This window comes from Tachypleus tridentatus, unplaced genomic scaffold (assembly GCF_004210375.1).
Source record: "Tachypleus tridentatus isolate NWPU-2018 unplaced genomic scaffold, ASM421037v1 Hic_cluster_1, whole genome shotgun sequence".
NCBI lineage: Eukaryota > Metazoa > Arthropoda > Merostomata > Xiphosura > Limulidae > Tachypleus > Tachypleus tridentatus.
In genome coordinates, this window is record NW_027467777.1 from 6,883,095 (window position 1) to 6,907,449 (window position 24,355).

General features: G+C 31.9%; 2 protein-coding genes across 2 annotated transcripts in view; both read left to right on the forward strand.

Moving 5' to 3' along the window:
- Positions 1-10,799, forward strand: part of LOC143242009 (uncharacterized) — a 78,389-nt gene extending 67,590 nt beyond the window's left edge. Inside the window, exons 5-6 of the mRNA XM_076485351.1 lie at positions 9,527-9,914; positions 10,644-10,799. Coding sequence (XP_076341466.1) covers positions 9,527-9,694 — 168 coding nt within the window. The 3' untranslated portion in view covers positions 9,695-9,914; positions 10,644-10,799. The remainder of the gene's footprint in view (positions 1-9,526; positions 9,915-10,643) is intronic.
- LOC143242010 (uncharacterized) lies at positions 9,759-23,991 on the forward strand. Its single transcript, XM_076485352.1, has 8 exons — positions 9,759-9,763; positions 10,205-10,274; positions 10,644-10,799; positions 13,965-14,046; positions 17,961-18,107; positions 20,427-20,493; positions 21,061-21,137; positions 22,342-23,991. The coding sequence occupies exons 1-8, from the start codon at positions 9,759-9,761 to the stop codon at positions 22,509-22,511; spliced, it is 774 nt and encodes a 257-aa protein (XP_076341467.1). The 3' UTR covers positions 22,512-23,991.
- The last annotated feature ends 364 nt before the right edge of the window (positions 23,992-24,355 follow it).

A 24,355-nucleotide genomic window follows, 5' to 3' on the forward strand; every position in this document is an offset into this window, starting at 1 on the left:
TTGAACCAGCTTGTAAGTTTTATCCACTATTCACATGAATCTTACTGAACCAGCCTGTAAGGTTTATCCACTATTCAGCACTGAATCTTATTGAACCAGCTTGTAAGTTTTATCCACTATTCAGCCCTGAATCTTACTGAACCAGCCTGTGTTTTATCCACTATTCAGCACTGAATCTTACTGAACCAGCCTGTAAGTTTTATCCACTATTCAGCACTGAATCTTATTGAACCAGTTTGTGTTTTATCCACTTTTCAGCACTGAATATTATTTGAACCAGCTTGTAAGTTTTATCCACTATTCAGCCCTGAATCTTATTGAACCAGCTTGTGTTTTATCCACTATTCAGCCCTGAATCTTACTGAACCAGCCTGTAAGTTTTATCCACTATTCAGCACTGAATCTTATTGAACCAGCTTGTAATTTTATCCACTATTCAGCCCTGAATCTCACTGAACCAGCATGTAAGTTTTATCCACTCTTCAGCCCTGAATCTTACTGAACCAGCTGTAAGTTTTATCCACTATTCAGCCTGAATCTTACTGAACCAGCCTGTAAGGTTTATCCACTATTCAGCACTGAATCTTATTGAACCAGCTTGTAAGTTTTATCCACTATTCAGCCCTGAATCTTACTGAACCAGCCTGTAAGTTTTATCCACTATTCAGCACTGAATCTTACTGAACCAGCCTGTAAGTTTTATCCACTATTCAGCACTGAATCTTACTGAACCAGCCTGTAAGTTTTATCCACTATTCAGCACTGAATCTTATTGAACCAGCTTGTAATTTTATCCACTATTCAGCCCTGAATCTCACTGAACCAGCATGTAAGTTTTATCCACTCTTCAGCCCTGAATCTTACTGAACCAGCCTGTAAGTTTTATCCACTATTCAGCACTGAATGTTATTGAACCGGCTTGTAAGTTTTATCCACTATTCAGCACTGAATCTTACTGAACCAGCCTGTAAGGTTTATCCACTATTCAGCACTGAATCTTATTGAACCAGCTTGTAAGTTTTATCCACTCTTCAGTACTGAATCTTATTGAACCAGCTTGTAAGTTTATACATAACTATATCTTATTAAACCAACTTGTAGTTTATTAGAAATATCTAATTGATTAAATATTTAAAACATCACAACTTATAATAACAAAAATGTTATTATTTTTACCTTACTCATATAAACATTTATGACACTGTAACTTTTTATTATTATTATTTAAGTTTATTATTAAAGGAATCTTGTTACACAGTTTCACAGATTCAGTTGGACATCTTTATAAATCTTTATAAACACTCAATATCACAAAATTTCAATTTTTTTCTATTTTTAAATAAAGTGTTCTATTTATTGAATGTATAAGCTTCCTTAACAATGATGATTTTAGAACAAAATTACATCACACTACACACATGATTCTAGTTTACATTTGACAGTTATAAACATTTAAAATTACATCACACTACACACATGGTTCTAGTTTACATTTGACAGTTATAAACATTTAAAATTACATCACACTACACACATGGTTCTAGTTTACATTTGACAGTTATAAACATTTAAAATTACATCACACTACACACACATGGTTCTAGTTTACATTTGACAGTTATAAACATTTAAAATTACATCACACTACACACATGGTTCTAGTTTACATTTGACAGTTATAAACATTTAAAATTACATCACACTACACACATGATTCTAGTTTACATTTGACAGTTATAAACATTTAAAATTACATCACACTACACACATGGTTCTAGTTTACATTTGACAGTTATAAACATTTAAAATTACATCACACTACACACATGATTCTAGTTTACATTTGACAGTATTGTTAAAATTGAGATTAAATATCTACCTATCCAAAAATGTTAGAAAAATACACAGGCTTTCATGGGGTGTCCTAATTTTCACATGACTGTAGACTAGTACAAAAATAGACCAGATATTTTCACAAACAAATGTTTAAGAAAATCTTTCATTAAAAAGTCTGATACTTTCTAAAACTCTACTCTACTCTGATTTTCTGCATACAAAAAAAAATATTCTTTCTAAACCTCTACTACTATCATGCTGTATGAAAAGTTCAAATACTTATGCGTGCAGATGTGTAGGTGAACACATACTATACTGAGCCCATTGTGAAAGGGCTAAAGGGCATTGTCTGTTTTGCATTTTGTTATCCTTGTTTTTTGATGTCTTGTTTAATTAAATGGAAATTATTTAGTGCATTATTATCAATTGTCTAAAAAGATTTGGTTTTGTCAACAGTCAAGAGGTACCAGATATTTTATTTTATTTTTCATGCACATTTGTTATTATAAAAGTAACTAAAATGTAAAAATTGGGAACTTTTAGGTTCCATAAAGTAACATAAAGAAGCAGAATATTTTACAAGATGAAGTCTGTGTAATATGTAATCTAATACTCTGATGTGAGATGCACATTTGCCATATAATTTACAACTAGTATGATAAAAAAATTTCAGTTATACATGGTTTAAAAGGCAATAAAACTTCAGGATAAATAGATGGGTCTTTCATGGCAACTTACCTGGAAAAAAGAACTTTTCCAGTTTATGTCACAGATTTTCATGACACATTCATGCAAAAAAACTTCGCTTATTTATTCGATCGTGGAGAATCCTAAAGCTGTACTGCATGGCTTAATAAACCAAATGAAGTTTGAATGAAATCTGTAACATGAACTGTGTTGGTATGGAATGACCCAGTTGTATACTGTTGTGGGTTTAAAGTTATTTAAGATGAACGAATGTTGTTTCATGTTACAATTTGAAATCATTCTAGACAGAAAAAAATGTAATTTAAATTTGTTTCAGTTTTTTTTTCTTTTATGTAGTTACAAAGTTGATCAAATTAACCACACTTGTAGAGAAAATAACAGATAAAATATAAAGTTTCAACTTTATTTAGAAGGTTTTAAATATTTTGCAAATGAAATTTGTGATTGTGAGACCACAAAGTATTCTTTGATAGATTATTTAGGCATAGTATTCAGTAGGTAGTTGCTGTCCATTCTACAAATTTTCATCAAAAAAAAGTATTTTAAATCTTAACATAAAAATCACATGGCACTCAATCTACTACAAAAAGATTCATATAATTATGGGCAAATCTTTATTACAATACTTCAGTCAAGAAATCTGGTTTTGTGAACTAAATACTGTAATGTTTACTGTAAGTCCATCTTATTGTATGAAAATATACATACTATATTAAAAATTATAGCATGGAAACCTTAATGACTACAAAATGGTTATGCACTTGGTCAGTTCAACTTCTGTGGTGAGAGAGTTAATAAATAAGATAATGAAAAGTAAGAAATTATGTGTCACTGAGATGTGCTTATGAAGTGTCTTGTACACTATGTCATTCAGACTTGATCACATTTCATTTAACTTAAGCAGCAGGATCATTAATTAAACATGGTTTAATTAACAATAAAACTTTTATTAAGTATAAACAGACTTAAACCATGATGAGCCTTAAGCTGTTTAGGACAAACTACTATAATTTTATGTTACAATCTACAAAATAAAGGGTAATTTTATATTTTGTGGTGGTTATGAGGTCATTCAAATTGACCCAGTTTGTGTAGAGTTATGGTAAAGAAATGACTGATGAAACATAATTTTACTGAAAACTTTGAACTTCATTTATAAGGTTTTACAAAATTTATATTTTAGAACTGTTAGTTGAAAAGTACTATTTGTAATCATAATATGAAATATCAGTTAATTCTATGTATTGACAAAGATACTTGCACCACATTAAGTATGGATAGTTTCATGGTTACTTGGTCACATACTTGTACCACATTAAGTATGGATAGTTTCATGGTTACTTGGTCACACTGGTGAGTTTTTTCTGTTGGTTTTTTCTTCCAACTCCATGTTTGTTGGCCATGAAACATTTTATTGCACCACAATGTATGTTTTGTTCCTTTGTATTCATTGAACAAACAACAAAGGAGATAAAACATACAATAACAAAACACTTATAATGTGAAACTTAACACTATGTTCATTATACTTGATGCTACAAGATTCTCCTGAGTGGCTGGCAACAACTCATGTAGAAAATACATTCATCTGGATAACATAGAAGTGTTGAACACATCTGACCCTATACAATGCCTCGCATGGAATACTTAACAAACATCCACGTTGTCTTGAGTAACACACATCTGACCCTATACAAACTGAATTGTATTTTTTCTGTACATGTTTCTTCTCCTATTCTATAACGAAAACCCCTTACTTCCCAGTTCCAAATTCTACCAGTGGTGGCTTATTCCTTAATAAGATTGTGTTCCTTCCTCCAGTGACTCTACCAGTGGTGGCTTATTCCTTAATAAGATTGTGTTCCTTCCTCCAGTGACTCTACCAGTGGTGGCTTATTCCCAATATGATTGTGTTCCTTCTTCCAGTGACTCCCACCAGTGGTGGCTTATTCCTTAATAAGATTGTGTTCCTTCCTCCAGTGACTCCACCAGTGGTGGCTTATTCCCTAACAAGATTGTGTTCCTTCCTCCAGTTCCCCACCAGTGGTGGCTTATTCCTTAATAAGACTGTGTTCCTTCCTCCAGTGACTCTACCAGTGGTGGCTTATTCCCCAATAAGAATCAGTGTTCCTTCCTCCAGTGACCCTGGCCCAGTGGTGGCTTATTCCTTAATAAGATTGTGTTCCTTCCTCCAGTGACTCCACCAGTGGTGGCTTATTCCTTACTAAGATTGTGTTCCTTCCTTCAGTGACTCTACCAGTGGTGGCTTATTCCTCTTAATAACAAGATTGTGTTCCTTCCTCCAGTGACTCTACCAATGGTGGCTTATTCCTTAATAAGATTGTGTTCCTTCCTCCAGTGACTCTACCAATGGTGGCTTATTCCTTATCATGATTGTGTTCCTTCCTCCAGTGACTCTACCAGTGGTGGCTTATTCCTTAATAAGATTGTGCTCCTTCCTCCAGTGACTCCTACCAGTGGTGGCTTATTCCCTATCAAGATTGTGCTCCTTCCTCCAGTGACTCCCCAACTGTTCCCAATGGATGCCCCATCAGAACAAGACTTGATTTTCCTCGTGGAAGCAAGTGAGGACCTCCTTCACATGTTGGTATAATTTTATCTCATGTATTTTATGAAGAAGGAATGACTTAGGACCCCTAGCCACACCAAACATTCTAGTGTGCTGCTGATGATTCCTTTAGCCACACTCAAAAATTCTAGTGTGCTGCTGATAGACCCCTAGTTACACTAAACATTCTAGTGTGCTGCTGATAGACCCCTAGCCACACTATACATTCTAGTGTGCTGCTGATAGACCCCTAGCCACACTAAACATTCTAGTGTGCTGCTGATCTTGGTAACAAATTTATACCAGCACTGGATTTTTTTTGCTTCATCTTGGTACAAAAAACAAAAACCTGTTGGGCAAAATTACTTTCTGCTTGAAAATAATATGGTTTTTACCAGGTGCTGCTCTACCAATCAACCTGTCACACTCTATGGTCTTTCTCTGTCTACTAATATTTCTGTAATTGTTCAACAGTGGTCATCTTAACTGTGGGATTCAACCTCTTCATGAAGTAATATATCTCTTAGGTAACTGTCTGCACCATGTTTGCTGTCTTTCTTGTGCCAGATCAAGAATGACCTTATAATGAGGTAAAAGAGGGTCACTGTCCATGAATGTTGTGTTGACTTCCTTTTAGTGATTACATCTTAGTAAACACATGTAGAGTTGGAATATATTCCAATGCCCTTGGCAGAAGGTGTTTGATAACCTAATGATGATTTGTTACACATCACTTACTGAACCAACAGATGTATGTCTGGATATATTTTAGTTCATTCAGTGAACTTTGTTTTTTCTTTCTTAACCCCAGGTGTTACTTATATTTAATCTTTTCAGCCCTATTAGTTTAGTGAGTAAAAAAAAGTTAATTTAATTAGGCTAGGTTTCATTTAAAGTTAATTTAGCAATGTAAAATTCCATTCCCAGTTGGTTTAACAATGAAAAAAAGTTCCATTTCACATTACTTTAACAATGCAAAGTTCCATTTAAAATTAGTTGAACAATGCAAAATCACATTTAAAAGTTAGTTTAAAATTTGAAATTCCATTTCAAGTTGGTTTAACAATGCAAAATTCCATTTGAAGTTAGCTTAACAGTGCAAAGTTCCATTTCAGATTAGTTTAACAAAATAAAATTCCATTTCAAGTTGGTTTAACAATGTAAATTTCAATTTCATGTTTGTTTAACAATGTAAAATTCCATTTGAAATTGGTTTAATAATGCAAAATTCCATTTAAAGTTAGTTTATCAATGTAAAATTCCATTTCAGGTTGTGCAGATAGCCCTTGGGTAGCTGCATGAAATTCGAACCAAACAAACAAACAAATTCAAGTTCAGCTTAACAATGCACAATTCCTTTTAAAGTTAGTTTAATAATGCAAAGTTCCATATCAAGTAAGGTTAGCGATGCAAGCTTCCATTTCAGGTTAGTTTAACAATGCAAAATTCCTTTAAAGTTAGTTTTACTAATGCAAACTTCCTTTAAAGTTAAAGTTAATTTAACAATGCAAAGTTCCTTTCAAGTTAGTTTAACAACTCCAGATTCCATTTGAAGTTGATTTAACAATGCAGAAGTTCATTTCAAGTTGGTTTAACATTGCAAAGTTCCATTTAAAGTTAGTTTAACAATGGAAGGATCCATTGTAAATTTAACAATATAAGGTTTCATTTAAAGTTAGTTCAACAATGCAAGATTTCATTGAAAGTTAGTTTAACAATGCAAGATTCCATTTCAAGTTAGTTTAACAATGCAAGATTCGACTTAAAGTTAGTTTAATAGTGCAAGGTTTCATATATTCTATCTAATGATTACAGTAATATTGCTGTTTTATTTACTGGTAATCAGTTTTTAGACAGTTTTAATTATTTGAATTTAAACAAATAAACCAAGTAAGTATGTATATACTTTGTGTCTGAGGTTTTGACCTGTTAGAAAGAAATAGTTTTTTCACATTTTCCTTTGTCTCAAAAAAAAACTTCCAAAACAGTTTCTTGGTTGGCTGAAAGAATTGTTTTTAAATTAACAGTTTTGTTTTTGGTAGGCTTGCTCATTTACAAACCTTTATTTAAGGAGGTAGACCAAATGGTTGGAAACTGTGGTTTATTTATTTTGTCATTAAATGGTAAAAACAATTACTTGTGTAATTAAGTTTGTAGGTGACTCAATGGTAAGTGTGAATCTGAAACATGGGTGCCAGTATCTATAGTTGGTAAACATGGAAGCCAGTATCTATAGTTGGTACAGCACTTAAGTGCTCATTTTGTAGCTTTTGCTTAACAATAATCAAACAATTTGTGACTTGAAATTAAAGAAGCAGACATACAAAACACATGTTGTTCTCTTTAGCTAAGTTTTAGTCAGTACATGTTGAACTTGTCAACACAAAGTCATCATCTGAGTAGTGAAGGTATGTCTAGCTGCTAATATAATTTTATACAATAAAAATGCTTAATTAAATTATAGAAAGATAATTTAAAATAAAAGTTTTAAGAAATGTTTTATTATTTAGGGTGTGTGGTGTCAGTAAGATAAAGTTTGTAAAGAACAACTGATTGTTTTGTTATTTAGGTGTGTGGTGTCAGTAAGATAACATTTGTGTAAAACGACAACTGATTCTTTGTTTTGTTATTTAAGGTCTGTTGTATCTGTAAGATAACATTTGTGTAAAAACAACAACTGATTCTTTGTTTTGTTATTTAGGGTCTGTTGTATCTGTAAGATAATATTTGTGTAAAACAACAACTGATTCTTTGTTTTGTTATTTAGGGTCTGTTGTATCTGTAAGATAACATTTGTGTAAAACAACAACTGATTCTTTGTTTTGTTATTTAGGGTCTGTTGTATCTGTAAGATAATATTTGTGTAAAACGACAACTGATTCTTTGTTTTGTTATTTAGGGTCTGTTGTATCTGTAAGATAACATTTGTGTAAAACAACAACTGATTCTTTGTTTTGTTATTTAGGGTCTGTTGTATCTGTAAGATAACATTTGTGTAAAACGACAACTGATTCTTTTGTTTTGTTATTTAGGGTCTGTTGTATCTGTAAGATAATATTTGTGTAAAACAACAACTGATTCTTTGTTTTGTTATTTAGGGTCTGTTGTATCTGTAAGATAACATTTGTGTAAAACAACAACTGATTCTTTGTTTTGTTATTTAGGGTCTGTTGTATCTGTAAGATAACATTTGTGTAAAACGACAACTGATTCTTTGTTTTGTTATTTAGGTTTGTTGTATCTGTAAGATAACATTTGTGTAAAACAACAACTCATTCTTTGTTTTGTTATTTAAGGTCTGTTGTATCTGTAAGATAACATTTGTGTAAAACGACAACTGATTCTTTGTTTTGTTATTTAGGGTCTGTTGTATCTGTAAGATAACATTTGTGTAAAACAACAACTCATTCTTTGTTTTGTTATTTAAGGTCTGTTGTATTTGTAAGATAACATTTGTGTAAAACGACAACTGATTCTTTGTTTTGTTATTTAGGGTCTGTTGTATCTGTAAGATAACATTTGTGTAAAACGACAACTGATTCTTTTGTTTTGTTATTTAGGGTCTGTTGTATCTGTAAGATAACATTTGTGTAAAACGACAACTGATTCTTTGTTTTGTTATTTAGGGTCTGTTGTATCTGTAAGATAACATTTGTGTAAAACAACTGATTCTTTGTTTTGTTATTTAGGGTCTGTTGTATCTGTAAGATAACATTTGTGTAAAACAACAACTGATTCTTTGTTTTGTTATTTAGGGTCTGTTGTATCTGTAAGATAATATTTGTGTAAAACGACAACTGATTCTTTGTTTTGTTATTTAAGGGGTGTTGTATCTGTAATGATAACATTTGTGTAAAATGACAACTGATTCTTTGTTTTGTTATTTAGGGTCTGTTGTATCTGTAAGATAACATTTGTGTAAAACAACAACTGATTCTTTGTTTTGTTATTTAGGATGTGTGGTGTCAGTGAGATAACATTTGTGTAAAACAACAACTGATTCTTTGTTTTGTTATTTAGGATCTGTTGTATCTGTAAGATAAGATTTGTGAAAAACAACAACTGATTCTTTGTTTTGTTAGTTAGGGTCTGTTGTATCTGTAAGATAACATTTGTGTAAAACAACAACTGATTCTTTGTTTTGTTAGTTAGGGTCTGTTGTATTTGTAAGATAACATTTGTGTAAAACGACAACTGATTCTTTGTTTTGTTATTTAGGGTCTGTTGTATCTGTAAGATAAGGTTTGTGAAAACAACAACTGATTCTTTGTTTTGCTATTTAGGGTCTGTTGTATCTGTAAGATAACATTTGTGTAAAGCAACAACTGATTCTTTGTTTTGTTATTTAGGATCTGTTGTATCTGTAAGATAAGATTTGTGAAAACAAGAATGATTGTTTGTTTTGTTATTTAGGGTGTGTTGTGTCGGCAAGATAAAGTTTGTGAGAAACTACAGGTTTTAAAAAACGAAACAGATGTACAGATCTCTGTGGAAAATGAATCAGGAACACAACCATGTTCTGTAGAAGAGAATTTTCCACAGTTATCTGCTGAAAACAGTCAGTATCAACTCCTGATGTGAATAAAGAGTCAGTTTGCTTACAAGGAGAAAGCACATCACTTCACCCTCAAAATAAAACGTCTATATGGGGTAGTTCCCAAGAATGAAGTAACTTCACCTCCTCAGGAAAACATTTCTTCTGAAAGAAAGAGAACTTTACCCTCTTGGTTGGTAAAAGTCACAACCTCATCTGAAGGAAAATTAGGGACCCAGAAACCTGTTCCAGAAATCGTTCAAAGTGGTATATATAAGAATTTGGTTAATATAATTTTAGCTGTAGAGAGATAATTTTAACAAGGAACTGTCTTTAATATAATCACTGTTTCTTATACAATTATTGAGGTACCTCCTGTTATGTAAATGTTAATAGAAGATTCAACAAACTTGTTATTATGCATCTCATCAGCCAGTTGTTAATATCTTAAGTTTAGAGATTGTAGCCATATGTCTGTGCATGGATTGTTGTCTTTACAGTTGTGCTCATACAGTTGTATTTTCATGAGTTTTAACGTTGTTTTACTATTCTGATAGTTACTTTGTCAGTTCAGTTTTAAGTAGTTGTAGTTACAACAAATATGCACACAAATGCCAAGATAACCCAGTAATGCTATGTTAAATAATTCTGAATATGCAAACAGTCAAGTTATTTGAAAACTGACATATAAAGTAGGAGGAACTGCATTGTTTAGCATTTAATATTTAGTGTAATATAACCAAATATTTTTCTCTTTTGAGAAGTATGGCTAACAGTCTACCTACAATGTATTAGAATAATATAAATTATTTCTTTATTCTGAGAGAAGTGAAGATTATAACATTATGTGTGTATTAAGAACATTATAACATTATGTATTAAGAACAAACCACGCACAGTTCAGTTATTATAGCAGTAGTAAGTCATAAAGAATAAGGACTGTTACATATTATTGGAAATTAAGACAGATAACAGGTTATATTGTTATTACAACAGATAAAAGTGTTGAAGACAGAAAAGGAAAGAGATGTGTCAGAAAAAGGACAGATTCATTTCATGACTCAGAGTTTGAAGACAAAGGAAAAGAATGTAGCAGAAAATATGACTCGAGCAGTGATTCTGGTGGTGGTCAGGAAACCTACAAAAAACAGGGTGAGCTATTTCATTAGGGTCAGGAAACCTACAGAAACAGGGTGTGCTATTTCATTAGGGTCAGGAAACCTGCAGAAACAGGGTGAGCTATTTCATTAGGGTCAGGAAACCTACAAAAACAGGGTGAGCTATTTCATTAGGGTCAGGAAACCTACAAAAACAGGGTGAACTATTTCATTAGGGTCAGGAAACCTACAAAAACAGGGTGAGCTATTTCATTAGGGTCAGGAAACCTACAGAAACAGGGTGAGCTATTTCATTAGGGTCAGGAAATCTACAAAAACAGGGTGAGCTATTTCATTAGGGTCAGGAAACCTACAAAACAGGGTGAGCTGTTTCATTAGGGTCAGGAAACCTACAAAAACAGGGTGAACTATTTCATTAGGGTCAGGAAACCTACAGAAACAGGGTGAGCTATTTCATTATTCAACTTTATGAAACCTGTACATCCAAGAGAAAATTAGCTGTATATATCTTCTGTTTGGTCAATATAAGTGTTTAGAATAAGCCTTGACCTATGACCCAAAACTGACTAGTTAGAGGTACAACCATAATATCATTACAGTCAGTCTAATCTTGGACAGTCATATTTTTTTCTCCCCATGGTCACCTTTATCTCAGGTGGTGTAGTATCATTTAACAATGACATGAATAGTCATAGTTTGGGAGACATCAAATTATATTACCCACAAGTTTGTGTTCCATATTTTGTGAAACAGTATCATAATATTATTATTTATTTCACAGTAACTAACCTAAAGAAACCTGTTTTTACATGGTTTTAGTTTCTTTTTTGATAATCAATAAAGAATAGACACGAAAATCAAGAAATAAACAACTTATACTCTGGTCTTCTTGTTTTTGCTCTCAATGGAAGTTAACTTTTCTCACATTAATGGTAGTAATACACTAAATATATTTTATAATTAAATAATGCACCTAAGAACATAGAATAATAATGTTCAAAAGGCAAACATTACCCTCTACATTCTTACACTCAGTTACACAACCCCTTCAAACGCGTGGTCAGTTATTGTTAGTTACCTCTTTCTTTCTTTGTGAACCTGACGATGACCAAAAAAGGTCGAAACGTTGTTCGCTCCTCTACATAAAAATTTTCTCAACCCCAAACCAGCCATTTTTACATGTATAATGTCCCTCATTTATCACAGTTTTTCTGGTTTTCTAACTGTGTGACAAAAATTGTTACGAATTCATCTAGTTGTCAGCTTTCTTGTCAGAATAAAGTTTATATTAACAATAAAAATAACAGTTCCCTGTTCAGAAAACAATATTATACAATATGTCAAGCTTGTACTAACAATAAACATAACAGTTCTCTGTTCAGAAAACAACATTATACAATATGGAAGCTTGTACTAACAATAAACATAACAGTTCTCTGTTCAGAAAACAACATTATACAATATGTAAAGCTTGTACTAACAATAAACATAACAGTTCTCTGTTCAGAAAACATTATACAATATGTGAAGCTTGTACTAACAATAAACATAACAGTTCTCTGTTCAGAAAACAACATTATACAATATGTAAAGCTTGTACTAACAATAAACATAACAGTTCTCTGTTCAGAAAACAACATTATACAATATGTGAAGCTTGTACTAACAATAAACATAACAGTTCCCGTTCAGAAAACAACATTATACAATATGTGAAGCTTGTACTAACGATAAACATAACAGTTCTCTGTTCAGAAAACAACATTATACAATATGTGAAGCTTGTACTAACAATAAACATAACAGTTCTCTGTTCAGAAAACAACATTATACAATATGTGAAGCTTGTACTAACAATAAAAATAACAGTTCTCTGTTCAGAAAACAACATTATACAATATGTGAAGCTTGTACTAACAATAAACATAACAGTTCTCTGTTCAGAAAACAACATCATACAATATGTCAAACTTGTACTAACAATAAACATAACAGTTCTCTGTTCAGAAAACAACATCATACAATATGTCAAGCTTGTACTAACAATAAACATAACAGTTCTCTGTTCAGAAAACAACATTATACAATATGTCAAGCTTGTACTAACAATAAAAATAACAGTTCTCTGTTCAGAAAACAACATTATACAATATGTGAAGCTTGTACTAACAATAAACATAACAGTTCTCTGTTCAGAAAACAACATTATACAATATGTCAGGCTTGTACTAACAATAAAATAACAGTTCTATGTTCAGAAAACAACATCATACAATATGTCAAGCTTGTACTAACGATAAAAATAACAGTTCTCTGTTCAGAAAACAACATCATACAATATGTCAAGCTTGTACTAACAATAAACATAACAGTTCTCTGTTCAGAAAACAACATCATACAATATGTCATTTGATAGATGAAAACCTTGTCTTTCTATTGGATATATATAAAATACAGTGTTAAGAGAACTGTTAAAAAAATTTTGAAAGGAGAGAATGTGATGGGCGAGTGTAGTAGGAAGAGTCTTATTTGATGGTTTTGTAGCCAGAAAATGCTAATTTATTTAATTGTATCATACACTGTGATATCTAGAGTTAGTGATGTGATAGAGAAATTGCAAAATAAAACACACATTTACCTTAAAAACGTTTGATGTCCTTTGAGAACATTCTATAGATTGTGAAACTAAAATATGAAAACCATAAAAAACAGAAAGGTGTTTCTATACTTGAAAATTACCTTGTACTTAGTTTGTTAATAACTTGAATGTTGGTAAGTACAATATAAAAATACAGTAAAAACACTTAGTTATTAAAATGTTATTATTTGTGTACCAGATACTTATGGTCTATAACAAAACCTTACCAGTTTTCGAGAAGACATGTTAACAAATCAGAGTTACTTCATGTATTGTAGTACAAATGAAATTTGTGACTTTTTTTACACAAACTGCATGAGCTCACCCTGAAAGGGTTATACATAAATTATCTATATTTTATTTATTAAATCATTGTTTTAAATTATATTGATTTTGTTTAAAAGATATTTATTTGTATTTCATTCGTTTTAGTTATAAGCGCTTAATGTTTTCATTGATAATAGATTTGAAAATATTTCAGTGTATTTTTAATGTGGATGTATTTATAAAACCTTTTATGTTATTCTGTATTTGTTTATTTGTTGTTGATTTTAACTTCAGAGTAAAGAAAGACCAGGTTCAGATGAAGAGGAACTTACAGTGACACCTCGAGGTCTTGTAGATTTGGTGACAAATGCTACAGGTTAGGTTGAACTATGAAATATTCATTTATCTCGCTTTATGTCTGTGTGTACTCTGAAACATTAATTCTTGTGTGGTCTCCTGATTTTGTGTTTTCCTGTACAGCTTATACTAAAAGGGAAGTTTTTTTTATTATTTGTTGTTTATGCATCAGAAATAAGAATAACACTACCATTACAGAGACAAGAATAACACTACCATTACAGAGACAAGAATAACACTACCATTACAGAGACAAGAGTAACATTACCATTAAAGAGACAAAAATAACACTACCATTACAGAGACAAGAATAACACTACCATTACAGAGACAAAAATAACACTACCATTAAAGAGACAAGAGTAACACTACCATTAAAGAGACAAAAATAACACTACCATTACAGAGACAAAAATAACACAACCATTACAGAGACAAAAATAACACTACCATTACAGAGACAAGAATAACACTACAATTACAGAGACAAGAATAACACTACCATTACAGAGACAAGAATAACACTATATTACAGAGACAAGAATAACACTACCATTACAGAGACAAGAATAACACTACCACTCATTACAGGACAAGAATAACACTACCAATTACAGAGACAAGAATAACACTACCATTACAGAGGAAAGAATAACACTACCATTACAGAGACAAGAATAACACTACCATTACAGAGACAAAAAATAACACAAACCATTACAGAGACAAAAATAACACTACCATTACAGAGACAAGAATAACACTACAATTACAGAGACAAGAATAACACTATATTACAGAGACAAGAATAACACTACCATTACAGAGACAAGAGTAACACTACCATTAAAGAGACAAGAATAACACCACCATTACAGAGACCTATCAGTATTTCATAAGTAGTGGTATTGTTTTTTATGTAAGTTGGAAAAATGCATTTTATTGTTTCACACATATTAAATTCATGTTGTTTTCCCACCTTAACAATTGTCTGTGTGGTGAGTTTTGAAGACAGAAAGCCCTGAAATTATGTCTTGTTGTGAAAACACTATTCATTTTTGGGTTACTGTTCACAAAAAAGATTTGATTGAATTATTCAAGATAGTAAGTAAATAATAGAAGCTATTGTGGATAGGTTTCTGTTTTGGTTGTGTACTGATTATGGATAGGTTTCAATTTTCGCTGTGTACTGATTGTGGATAGGTTTCTGTTTTGGTTGTGTACTGATTGTGGATAGGTTTCTGTTTTGGTTGTGTACTGATTATAGATAGGTTTCTGTTTTGGTTGTGTACTGATTATGGATAGGTTTCTGTTTTGTTGTGTACTGATTATGGATAGGTTTCTGTTTTGGTTGTACTGATTGTGGATAGGTTTCTGTTTTGGTTGTGTATTGATTATGGATAGGTTTCTGTTTTGGTTGTGTACTGATTATGGATAGGTTTCTGTTTTGGTTGTGTACTGATTATGGATAGGTTTCTGTTTTGCTTGTGTACTGATTATGGATAGGTTTCTGTTTTGCTTGTGTACTTATTATGGATAGGTTTCTGTTTTGGTTGTGTACTTATTATGGATAGTTTTCTGTTTTGGTTGTGTGCTGATTATGGATAGGTTTCTGTTTTGGTTGTGTACTGATTATGGATAGGTTTCTGTTTTGGTTGTGTACTTATTATGGATAGGTTTCTGTTTTGGTTGTGTACTGTTGATTATGGATAGGTTTCTGTTTGGTTTGTGTACATATTATGGATAGGTTTCTGTTTTGGTTGTGTACTTATTATGGATAGGTTTCTGTTTTGGTTGTGTACTTATTATGGATAGGTTTCTGTTTTGGTTGTGTACTGATTATGGATAGGTTTCTGTTTTGGTTGTGTACTTATTATGGATAGGTTTCTGTTTTGGTTGTGTACTGATTATGGATAGGTTTCTGTTTTGCTTGTGTACTGATTGTGGATAGGTTTCTGTTTTGTTTGTGTACTTATTATGGATAGGTTTCTGTTTTGGTTGTGTACTGATTATGGATAGGTTTCTGTTTTGGTTGTGTACTGATTATGGATAGGTTTCTGTTTTGGTTGTGTACTGATTATGGATAGGTTTCTGTTTTGGTTGTGTACTGATTATGGATAGGTTTCTGTTTTGGTTGTGTACTGATTATGGATAGGTTTCTGTTTTGGTTGTGTACTTATTATGGATAGGTTTCTGTTTTGGCTTGTGTACTGATTATGGATAGGTTTCTGTTTTGCTTGTGTACTGATTGTGGATAGGTTTCTGTTTTGTTTGTGTACTTATTATGGATAGGCTCTGTTTTGGTTGTGTACTGATTATGGATAGGTTTCTGTTTGGTTGTGTACCTATTATGGATAGGTTTCTGTTTTGGTTGTGTACTTATTATAGATAGGTTTCTGTTTTGGTTGTGTACTGATTATGGATAGGTTTCTGTTTTGGTTCTGTACCGATTATGGATAGGTTTCTGTTTTGGTTGTGTACTTATTATGGATAGGTTTCTGTTTTGGTTGTGTACTTTTATGGATAGGTTTCTGTTTTTGGTTGTGTACTGATTATGGATAGGTTTCTGTTTTGTTTGTGTACTTATTATGGATAGGTTTCTGTTTTGGTTGTGTACTGATTATGGATAGGTTTCTGTTTTGGTTGTGTACTTATTGTGGATAGGTTTCTGTTTTGGTTGTGTACTTATTGTGGATAGGTTTCTGTTTTGGTTGTGTACTGATTGTGGATAGGTTTCTGTTTTGGTTGTGCACCGATTATGGATAGGTTTCTGTTTTGGTTGTGTACTGATTGTGGATAGGTTTATGTTTTAGTTGTGTACTTATTATGGATAGGTTTCTGTTTTGGTTGTGTACTTATTATGGATAGGTTTCTGTTTTGGTTGTGTACTGATTATGGATAGGTTTCTGTTTTGGTTGTGTACTGATTGTGGATAGGTTTCTGTTTTGGTTGTGTACTGATTGTGGATAGGTTTATGTTTTAGTTGTGTACTTATTATGGATAGGTTTCTGTTTTGGTTGTGTACCGATTATGGATAGGTTTCTGTTTTGGTTGTGTACCGATTATGGATAGGTTTCTGTTTTAGTTGTGTACTTATTATGGATAGGTTTCTGTTTTGCTGTGTACTGATTATGGATAGGTTTCTGTTTTGGTTGTGTACCGATTGTGGATAGGTTTCTGTTTTGGTTGTGTACTGATTGTGGATAGGTTTCTGTTTGGTTGTGTAATGATTATGGATAGGTTTCTGTTTTGGTTGTGTACTTATTGTGGATAGGTTTCTGTTTTGGCTTGTGTACTGATTGTGGATAGGTTTCTGTTTTGGTTGTGTACCGATTATGGATAGGTTTATGTTTTGGTTGTGTACTGATTGTGGATAGGTTTATGTTTTATTGTGTACTTATTATGGATAGGTTTCTGTTTTGGTTGTGTACTTATTATGGATAGGTTTCTGTTTTGGTTGTGTACTGATTATGGATAGGTTTCTGTTTTGGTTGTGTACTGATTGTGGATAGGTTTCTGTTTGGCTGTGTACTGATTGTGGATAGGTTTATGTTTTAGTTGTGTACTTATTATGGATAGGTTTCTGTTTTGGTTGTGTACCTGATTATGGATAGGTTTCTGTTTTAGTTGTGTACTTATTATGGATAGGTTTCTGTTTTGTTGTGTACTGATTATGGATAGGTTTCTGTTTTGGTTGTGTACTGATTGTGGATAGGTTTCTGTTTTAGTTGTGTACTTATTATGGATAGGTTTCTGTTTTTGTTGTGTACTGATTATGGATAGGTTTCTGTTTTGGTTGTGTACTGATTGTGGATAGGTTTCTGTTTTGGTTGTGTACTGATTGTGGATAGGTTTCTGTTTTGGTTGTGTAATGATTGTGGATAGGTTTCAATATTCACTTCCTTGATCAGACTCATTTTTTATATTTTCAAGTTTTCAATGACACCATACTAACAGCTGAATGTTTTTTGGGTAACAGAAACAATCCATCACATTTTGAAGAATTTAGTCATCCAGGAGATCAGGACTTTGTGGAAACAAAAGATACAAGCAGTGACAATGAAGAGAATAAACCTGAGTGTCAGTATGGAGTAGAGTGTTACAGGTATTTAAAGATAAAACTGTCAGAATGGAGTAGATTGTTACAGGTATTTAAAGTTAAAACTGAGTGTCAGTATGGTGTAGATTGTTACAGGTATTTAAAGTTAAAACTGAGTGTCAGAATGGAGTAGATTGTTACAGGTATTTAAAGTTAAAACTGAGTGTCAGTGAGTATGGAGTAGAGTGTTACAGGTATTTAAAGTTAAATCTGAGTGTCAGTATGGAGTACAGTGTTACAGGTAGTTGAAGTTAAACCTGAGTGTCAATATGGAGTGAAGTGTTACATGTATTTAAAGTTAAACCTGAGTGTCAGTATGGAGTAGAGTGTCACATGTATTTAAAGTTAAACCTGAATGTCAGTATGGAGTAGGTTGTTACAGGTATGTAAAGTTAAAACTGAGTGTCAGTAAGGAGTAGAGTGTTACAGGTATTTAAAGTTAAACCTGAGTGTCAGTATGGAGTACAGTGTTACAGGTATTTAAAGTTAAACCTGAGTGTCAGTATGGAGTAGAGTGTTACAGGTATTTAAAGTTGAACCTGAGTGTCAGTATGGAGTAGATTGTTACAGGTATTTAAAGTTAAATCTGAGTGTCAGTATGGAGTAGATTGTTACAGGTATTTAAAGTTAAAACTGAGTGTCAGTATGGAGTAGAGTGTTACAGGTATTTAAAGTTAAAACTGAGTGTCAGAATGGAGTAGAGTGTTACAGGTATTTAAAGTTAAACCTGAGTGTCAGTATGGAGTAGATTGTTACAGGTATTTAAAGTTAAACCTGAGTGTCAGAATGGAGTAGATTGTTACAGGTATTTAAAGTTAAAACTGAGTGTCAGTATGGTGTAGATTGTTACAGGTATTTAAAGTTAAAACTGAGTGTCAGAATGGAGTAGATTGTTACAGGTATTTAAAGTTAAAACTGAGTGTCAGTGAGTATGGAGTAGAGTGTTACAGGTATTTAAAGTTAAATCTGAGTGTCAGTATGGAGTACAGTGTTACAGGTAGTTGAAGTTAAACCTGAGTGTCAATATGGAGTGAAGTGTTACATGTATTTAAAGTTAAACCTGAGTGTCAGTATGGAGTAGAGTGTCACATGTATTTAAAGTTAAACCTGAATGTCAGTATGGAGTAGGTTGTTACAGGTATGTAAAGTTAAAACTGAGTGTCAGTAAGGAGTAGAGTGTTACAGGTATTTAAAGTTAAACCTGAGTGTCAGTATGGAGTACAGTGTTACAGGTATTTAAAGTTAAACCTGAGTGTCAGTATGGAGTAGAGTGTTACAGGTATTTAAAGTTGAACCTGAGTGTCAGTATGGAGTAGATTGTTACAGGTATTTAAAGTTAAATCTGAGTGTCAGTATGGAGTAGATTGTTACAGGTATTTAAAGTTAAAACTGAGTGTCAGTATGGAGTAGAGTGTTACAGGTATTTAAAGTTAAAACTGAGTGTCAGAATGGAGTAGATTGTTACAGGTATTTAAAGTTAAACCTGAGTGTCAGTATGGAGTAGATTGTTACAGGTATTTAAAGTTAATCCTGAGTGTCAGTATGGAGTAGAGTGTTACAGGTATTTAAAGTTGAACCTGAGTGTCAGTATGGAGTAGAGTGTTACAGGTATTTAAAGTTGAACCTGAATGTCAGTATGGAGTAGGTTGTTACAGGTATGTAAAGTTAAACTGAGTGTCAGTAAGGAGTAGAGTGTTACAGGTATTTAAAGTTAAACCTGAGTGTCAGTATGGAGTACAGTGTTACAGGTATTTAAAGTTAAAACTGAGTGTCAGTATGGAGTAGATTGTTACAGGTATTTAAAGTTAAACCTGAGTGTCAGTATGGAGTAGATTGTTACAGGTATTTAAAGTTAAACCTGAGTGTCAGACAATATGGAGTAGACTGTCACAGGTATTTAAAGTTAAACCTGAGTGTCAGTATGGAGTAGATTGTTACAGGTATTTAAAGTTAAACCTGAGTGTCAGTATGGAGTAGATTGTTACAGGTATTTAAAGTTAAACCTGAGTGTCAGACAATATGGAGTAGACTGTCACAGGTATTTAAAGTTAAACCTGAGTGTCAGTATGGAGTAGATTGTTACAGGTATTTAAAGTTAAACCTGAGTGTCAGTATGGAGTAGAGTGTTACAGGTATTTAAAGTTGAACCTGAGTGTCAGTATGGAGTAGAGTGTTACAGGTATTTAAAGTTGAACCTGAATGTCAGTATGGAGTAGATTGTTACAGGTATTTAAAGTTAAAACTGAGTGTCAGTATGGAGTAGAGTGTTACAGATATTTAAATTTAAACCTGAGTTTCAGTATGGTGTAGAGTGTTACAGGTATTTAAAGTTGAACCTGAGTGTCAGTATGGAGTAGAGTGTTACAGGTATTTAAAGTTGAACCTGAATGTCAGTATGGAGTAGATTGTTACAGGTATTTAAAGTTAAACCTGAGTGTCAGTATGGAGTGGAGTGTTACAAGTATTTAAAGTTAAAACTGAATGTCAGTAAGGAGTAGAGTGTTACAGGTATTTAAAGTTAAAACTGAGTGTCAGTATGGAGTGGAGTGTTACAAGTATTTAAAGTTAAAACTGAGTGTCAGTAAGGAGTAGAGTGTTACAGGTATTTAAAGTTAAAACTGAGTGTCAGTAAGGAGTAGAGTGTTACAGGTATTTAAAGTTAAACCTGAGTGTCAGTATGGAGTAGACTGTTACAGGTATTTAAAGTTAAGCCTGAGTGTCAGTATGGAGTGGAGTGTTACAGGTACTTAAAGTTAATAACATGTTAGTGACTGGCAAAAATATTTACACATGTTTAAAAGAATTTTCAGTTGTTATGTCAGTGTTTATCTCTTGATGATTGAATTAGGTTTGTAACAACAGTTTTCAGTTATTATTTCATTGTTTGAATCATAATCACTGGTTCAGGCATGTGTACTTTGTTTAATATTACAGGAAGAATCGAAAACACAGACAGAAGTACAGTCACACTAAAAAAGTGAGGCCCAAACGAAATGCTGCAAGGAAAGGGTGTATGTATTTTAATTATCACATGGAGAGTTAATGTGGATTACCAGTTGTTTATATTTGTAATTATCACATGGAGAGTTAATGTGGATTACCAGTTGTTTATATTTGTAATTATCACATGGACAGTTAATGTGATTACCAGTTGTTTATATTTGTAATTATCACATGGAGAGTTAATGTGGATTACCAGTTGTTTATATTTCTAATTATCACATGGACAGTTAATGTGGATTACCAGTTGTTTATATTTGTAATTATCACATGGAGAGTTAATGTGGATTACCAGTTGTTTATATTTCTAATTATCACATGGACAGTTAATGTGGATTACCAGTTGTTTATATTTCTAATTATCACATGGACAGTTAATGTGGATTACCAGTTGTTTATATTTCTAATTATCACATGGAGAGTTAATGTGGATTACCAGTTGTTTATATTTGTAATTATCACATGGACAGTTAATGTGGATTACCAGTTGTTTATATTTGTAATTATCACATGGACAGTTAATGTGGATTACCAGTTGTTTATATTTGTAATTATCACATGGAGAGTTAATGTGGATTACCAGTTGTTTATATTTGTAATTATCACATGGACAGTTAATGTGGATTACCAGTTGTTTATATTTGTAATTATCACATGGAGAGTTAATGTGGATTACCAGTTGTTTATATTTCTAATTATCACATGGACAGTTAATGTGATTACCAGTTGTTTATATTTCTAATTATCACATGGACAGTTAATGTGGATTACCAGTTGTTTATATTTCTAATTATCACATGGAGAATTAATGTGGATTACCAGTTGTTTATATTTCTAATTATCACATGGACAGTTAATGTGGATTACAAGTTGTTTATATTTCTAATTATCACATGGACAGTTAATGTGGATTACCAGTTGTTTATATTTGTAATTATCACATGGACAGTTAATGTGGATTACCAGTTGTTTATATTTCTAACACACTGAGTTAGTTTTTTTTTTAATTTTATGAAAATATTTTCGTATATTTCTATACTAAACTTTTCTAAACTCAAATAATTATATTAATAATAAACATTTTAAAACTTTTGTGTGTGTGATTTTATCATTTTTATTCTTGTAGAGCACTTTTCAGAAAATTCATCATTGATGTATGTTTTCCGTGTATCAGAAACAATTAAACATCCATTCTTACATCTTATATTTTTGTAGGTCAAAAGCAACAAGCAGATAATGAGGACAGTGATAGTTACATAGATGATTCAGATGTTTATGAACCTTCAGATTCTGATTCAGACTGGAATCCAGATGAAGAAAGTGATGAAGATATCGGCAGACTAGTCAGAGAAGCTAAAGGTTTTATGAAAAACAAACGCCTGTAGAAGAAATAAGTCATTTCATAACTTTTTAACATTATTATACAGAATTGTTGAGTAATATATTTTATCATAATGTAAATAATATAGCCACTTTATCTTTTCTTTGATTTTATAGTTTGTGTACAGTAAATTAATATTTTGGAAATTACACATTCAGTAGAAATATTAAATAATTATTACAGTTTATGACAATATTGAAAAAAGTGTGGTTCATGTTTGAAGAGAATTGGCTGTTGAAACTTGCATTCCAGCACAAGTAATTGTTAAAGAAATAAAATATATCTAGTTTTTTTTTATTACAGAAACAAAGTAATAAACCTGGTTTATCGTCATTACATAAACAAAGTAATAAACCTGGTTTATCGTCATTACATAAAGTAATAAACCTGGTTTATCATCATTACATAAACAAAGTAATAAACCTGGTTTATCGTCATTACAGAAAGAACATAGTAAACCTGGTTTATCATCATTACAGAAAGAACATAGTAAACCTGGTTTATCATCATTACATAAACAAAGTAATAAACCTGGTATATCATGATTACAGAAACAAAGTAATAAACCTGGTTTTTCATCAATGTAAGTGGTAATTTCTTTTATATTAATTTTACCGCTCATGATAGTAACACTGATGTATGTAAGTGATAGTATTTTGAGTTCTGTTAGTCATTGGGCCATTTCAGTATATTTTCAATGTACACCTTACATGAAATATTTCATTCCTACTGACTGTACATTTGGTGTAGTCAGAATAGGTATTTTTTATTTGAGCAAATAATGTTTACAGTATGTCCAGTCTTGTTTCCTTAAATTTCATTTTACAATCCCCGTTAGCTGGTTTGTAAGTTCTAAATTTTCTTATCTTGTTTGTCGACTTTTTTAATGCCAAACAATGTGTAAAGGATTACTTGATATCTAATTTTATACATTATACTGATTATAAAGACAGATAATAGCTACAGCTCATGATGATTCACTGTAGCTATTGACTATTTGATCACATCAGTTTTAATGTAAAAGGTTAAGCTGCAACTGAAGATTGTCATGGAGATTTCTTTGAGAATATAAAAGACATTTATAATTTCTGTAAACTAAATTATATATATATATATTGTATTGCAACTGGCAAATATATTCCTAGACTAAGACACAACCCCCATTAAGCAAAGAGAAACATTTTACCAGTGGAAAAGCAGCCTTTTGAAATAAAACATATATTTCTAAAACATTTGTTTAAATAAACCTTTGTGTCTTTTAAAATAATTATTCTCTGACTGTATAATATGTTTTTATTTTAACCATTTCTCCACTTCGTATGTATTATAAGTTTTAGTTCTCTAAAGACAATGATTGAATAGTGTAGAACGTATTGTTACAATCATCTATTATTACATGGTTATTACTGTTTTACCCTGTATTTAAGTTGTTTTTTTTTAAAGGAACACCAGATGTTTGTAATAAAGCAACCTTCAAGTGTTAATAACAACATTGTTTACATTAGAATTACGACATTTTTAAGGTTGGTTATGTGACATACAGAAGAAACAAATCAACTTTTCCTGTGACCCTCGTTGTACCTTATTTAGTAATTTATAAAAGGTTTAGGTGTAATACACAAAACGGATTTTGTTGTGGGCTGGAAAGAAGAAAAACTAACGGGTTGTTTTAAGTCAATTCTTTTCTTATAAGGCTAACGCGTGCATTTTTATAAGTGTGCAACCTTAGTAGTCAACAGTTAAGATTTAATCATTACTGTTTAAGATGCTTTTTCCTTCTATTAGGGTTATGTACAACTCATACTATAAACCATTGTGGTTCCTAATATAAAAAATCTAAAACAGCTG

Bases quoted from the DNA above. Each gene is read 5' to 3' on its own strand.
- LOC143242010 (XM_076485352.1), top strand. The intron at 10,275-10,643 runs GTAATGCTATGT...TTATTACAACAG, and splicing joins ACAAATGCCAAGATAACCCA to ATAAAAGTGTTGAAGACAGA. The intron at 10,800-13,964 runs GTGAGCTATTTC...TTTTAACTTCAG, and splicing joins GGAAACCTACAAAAAACAGG to AGTAAAGAAAGACCAGGTTC.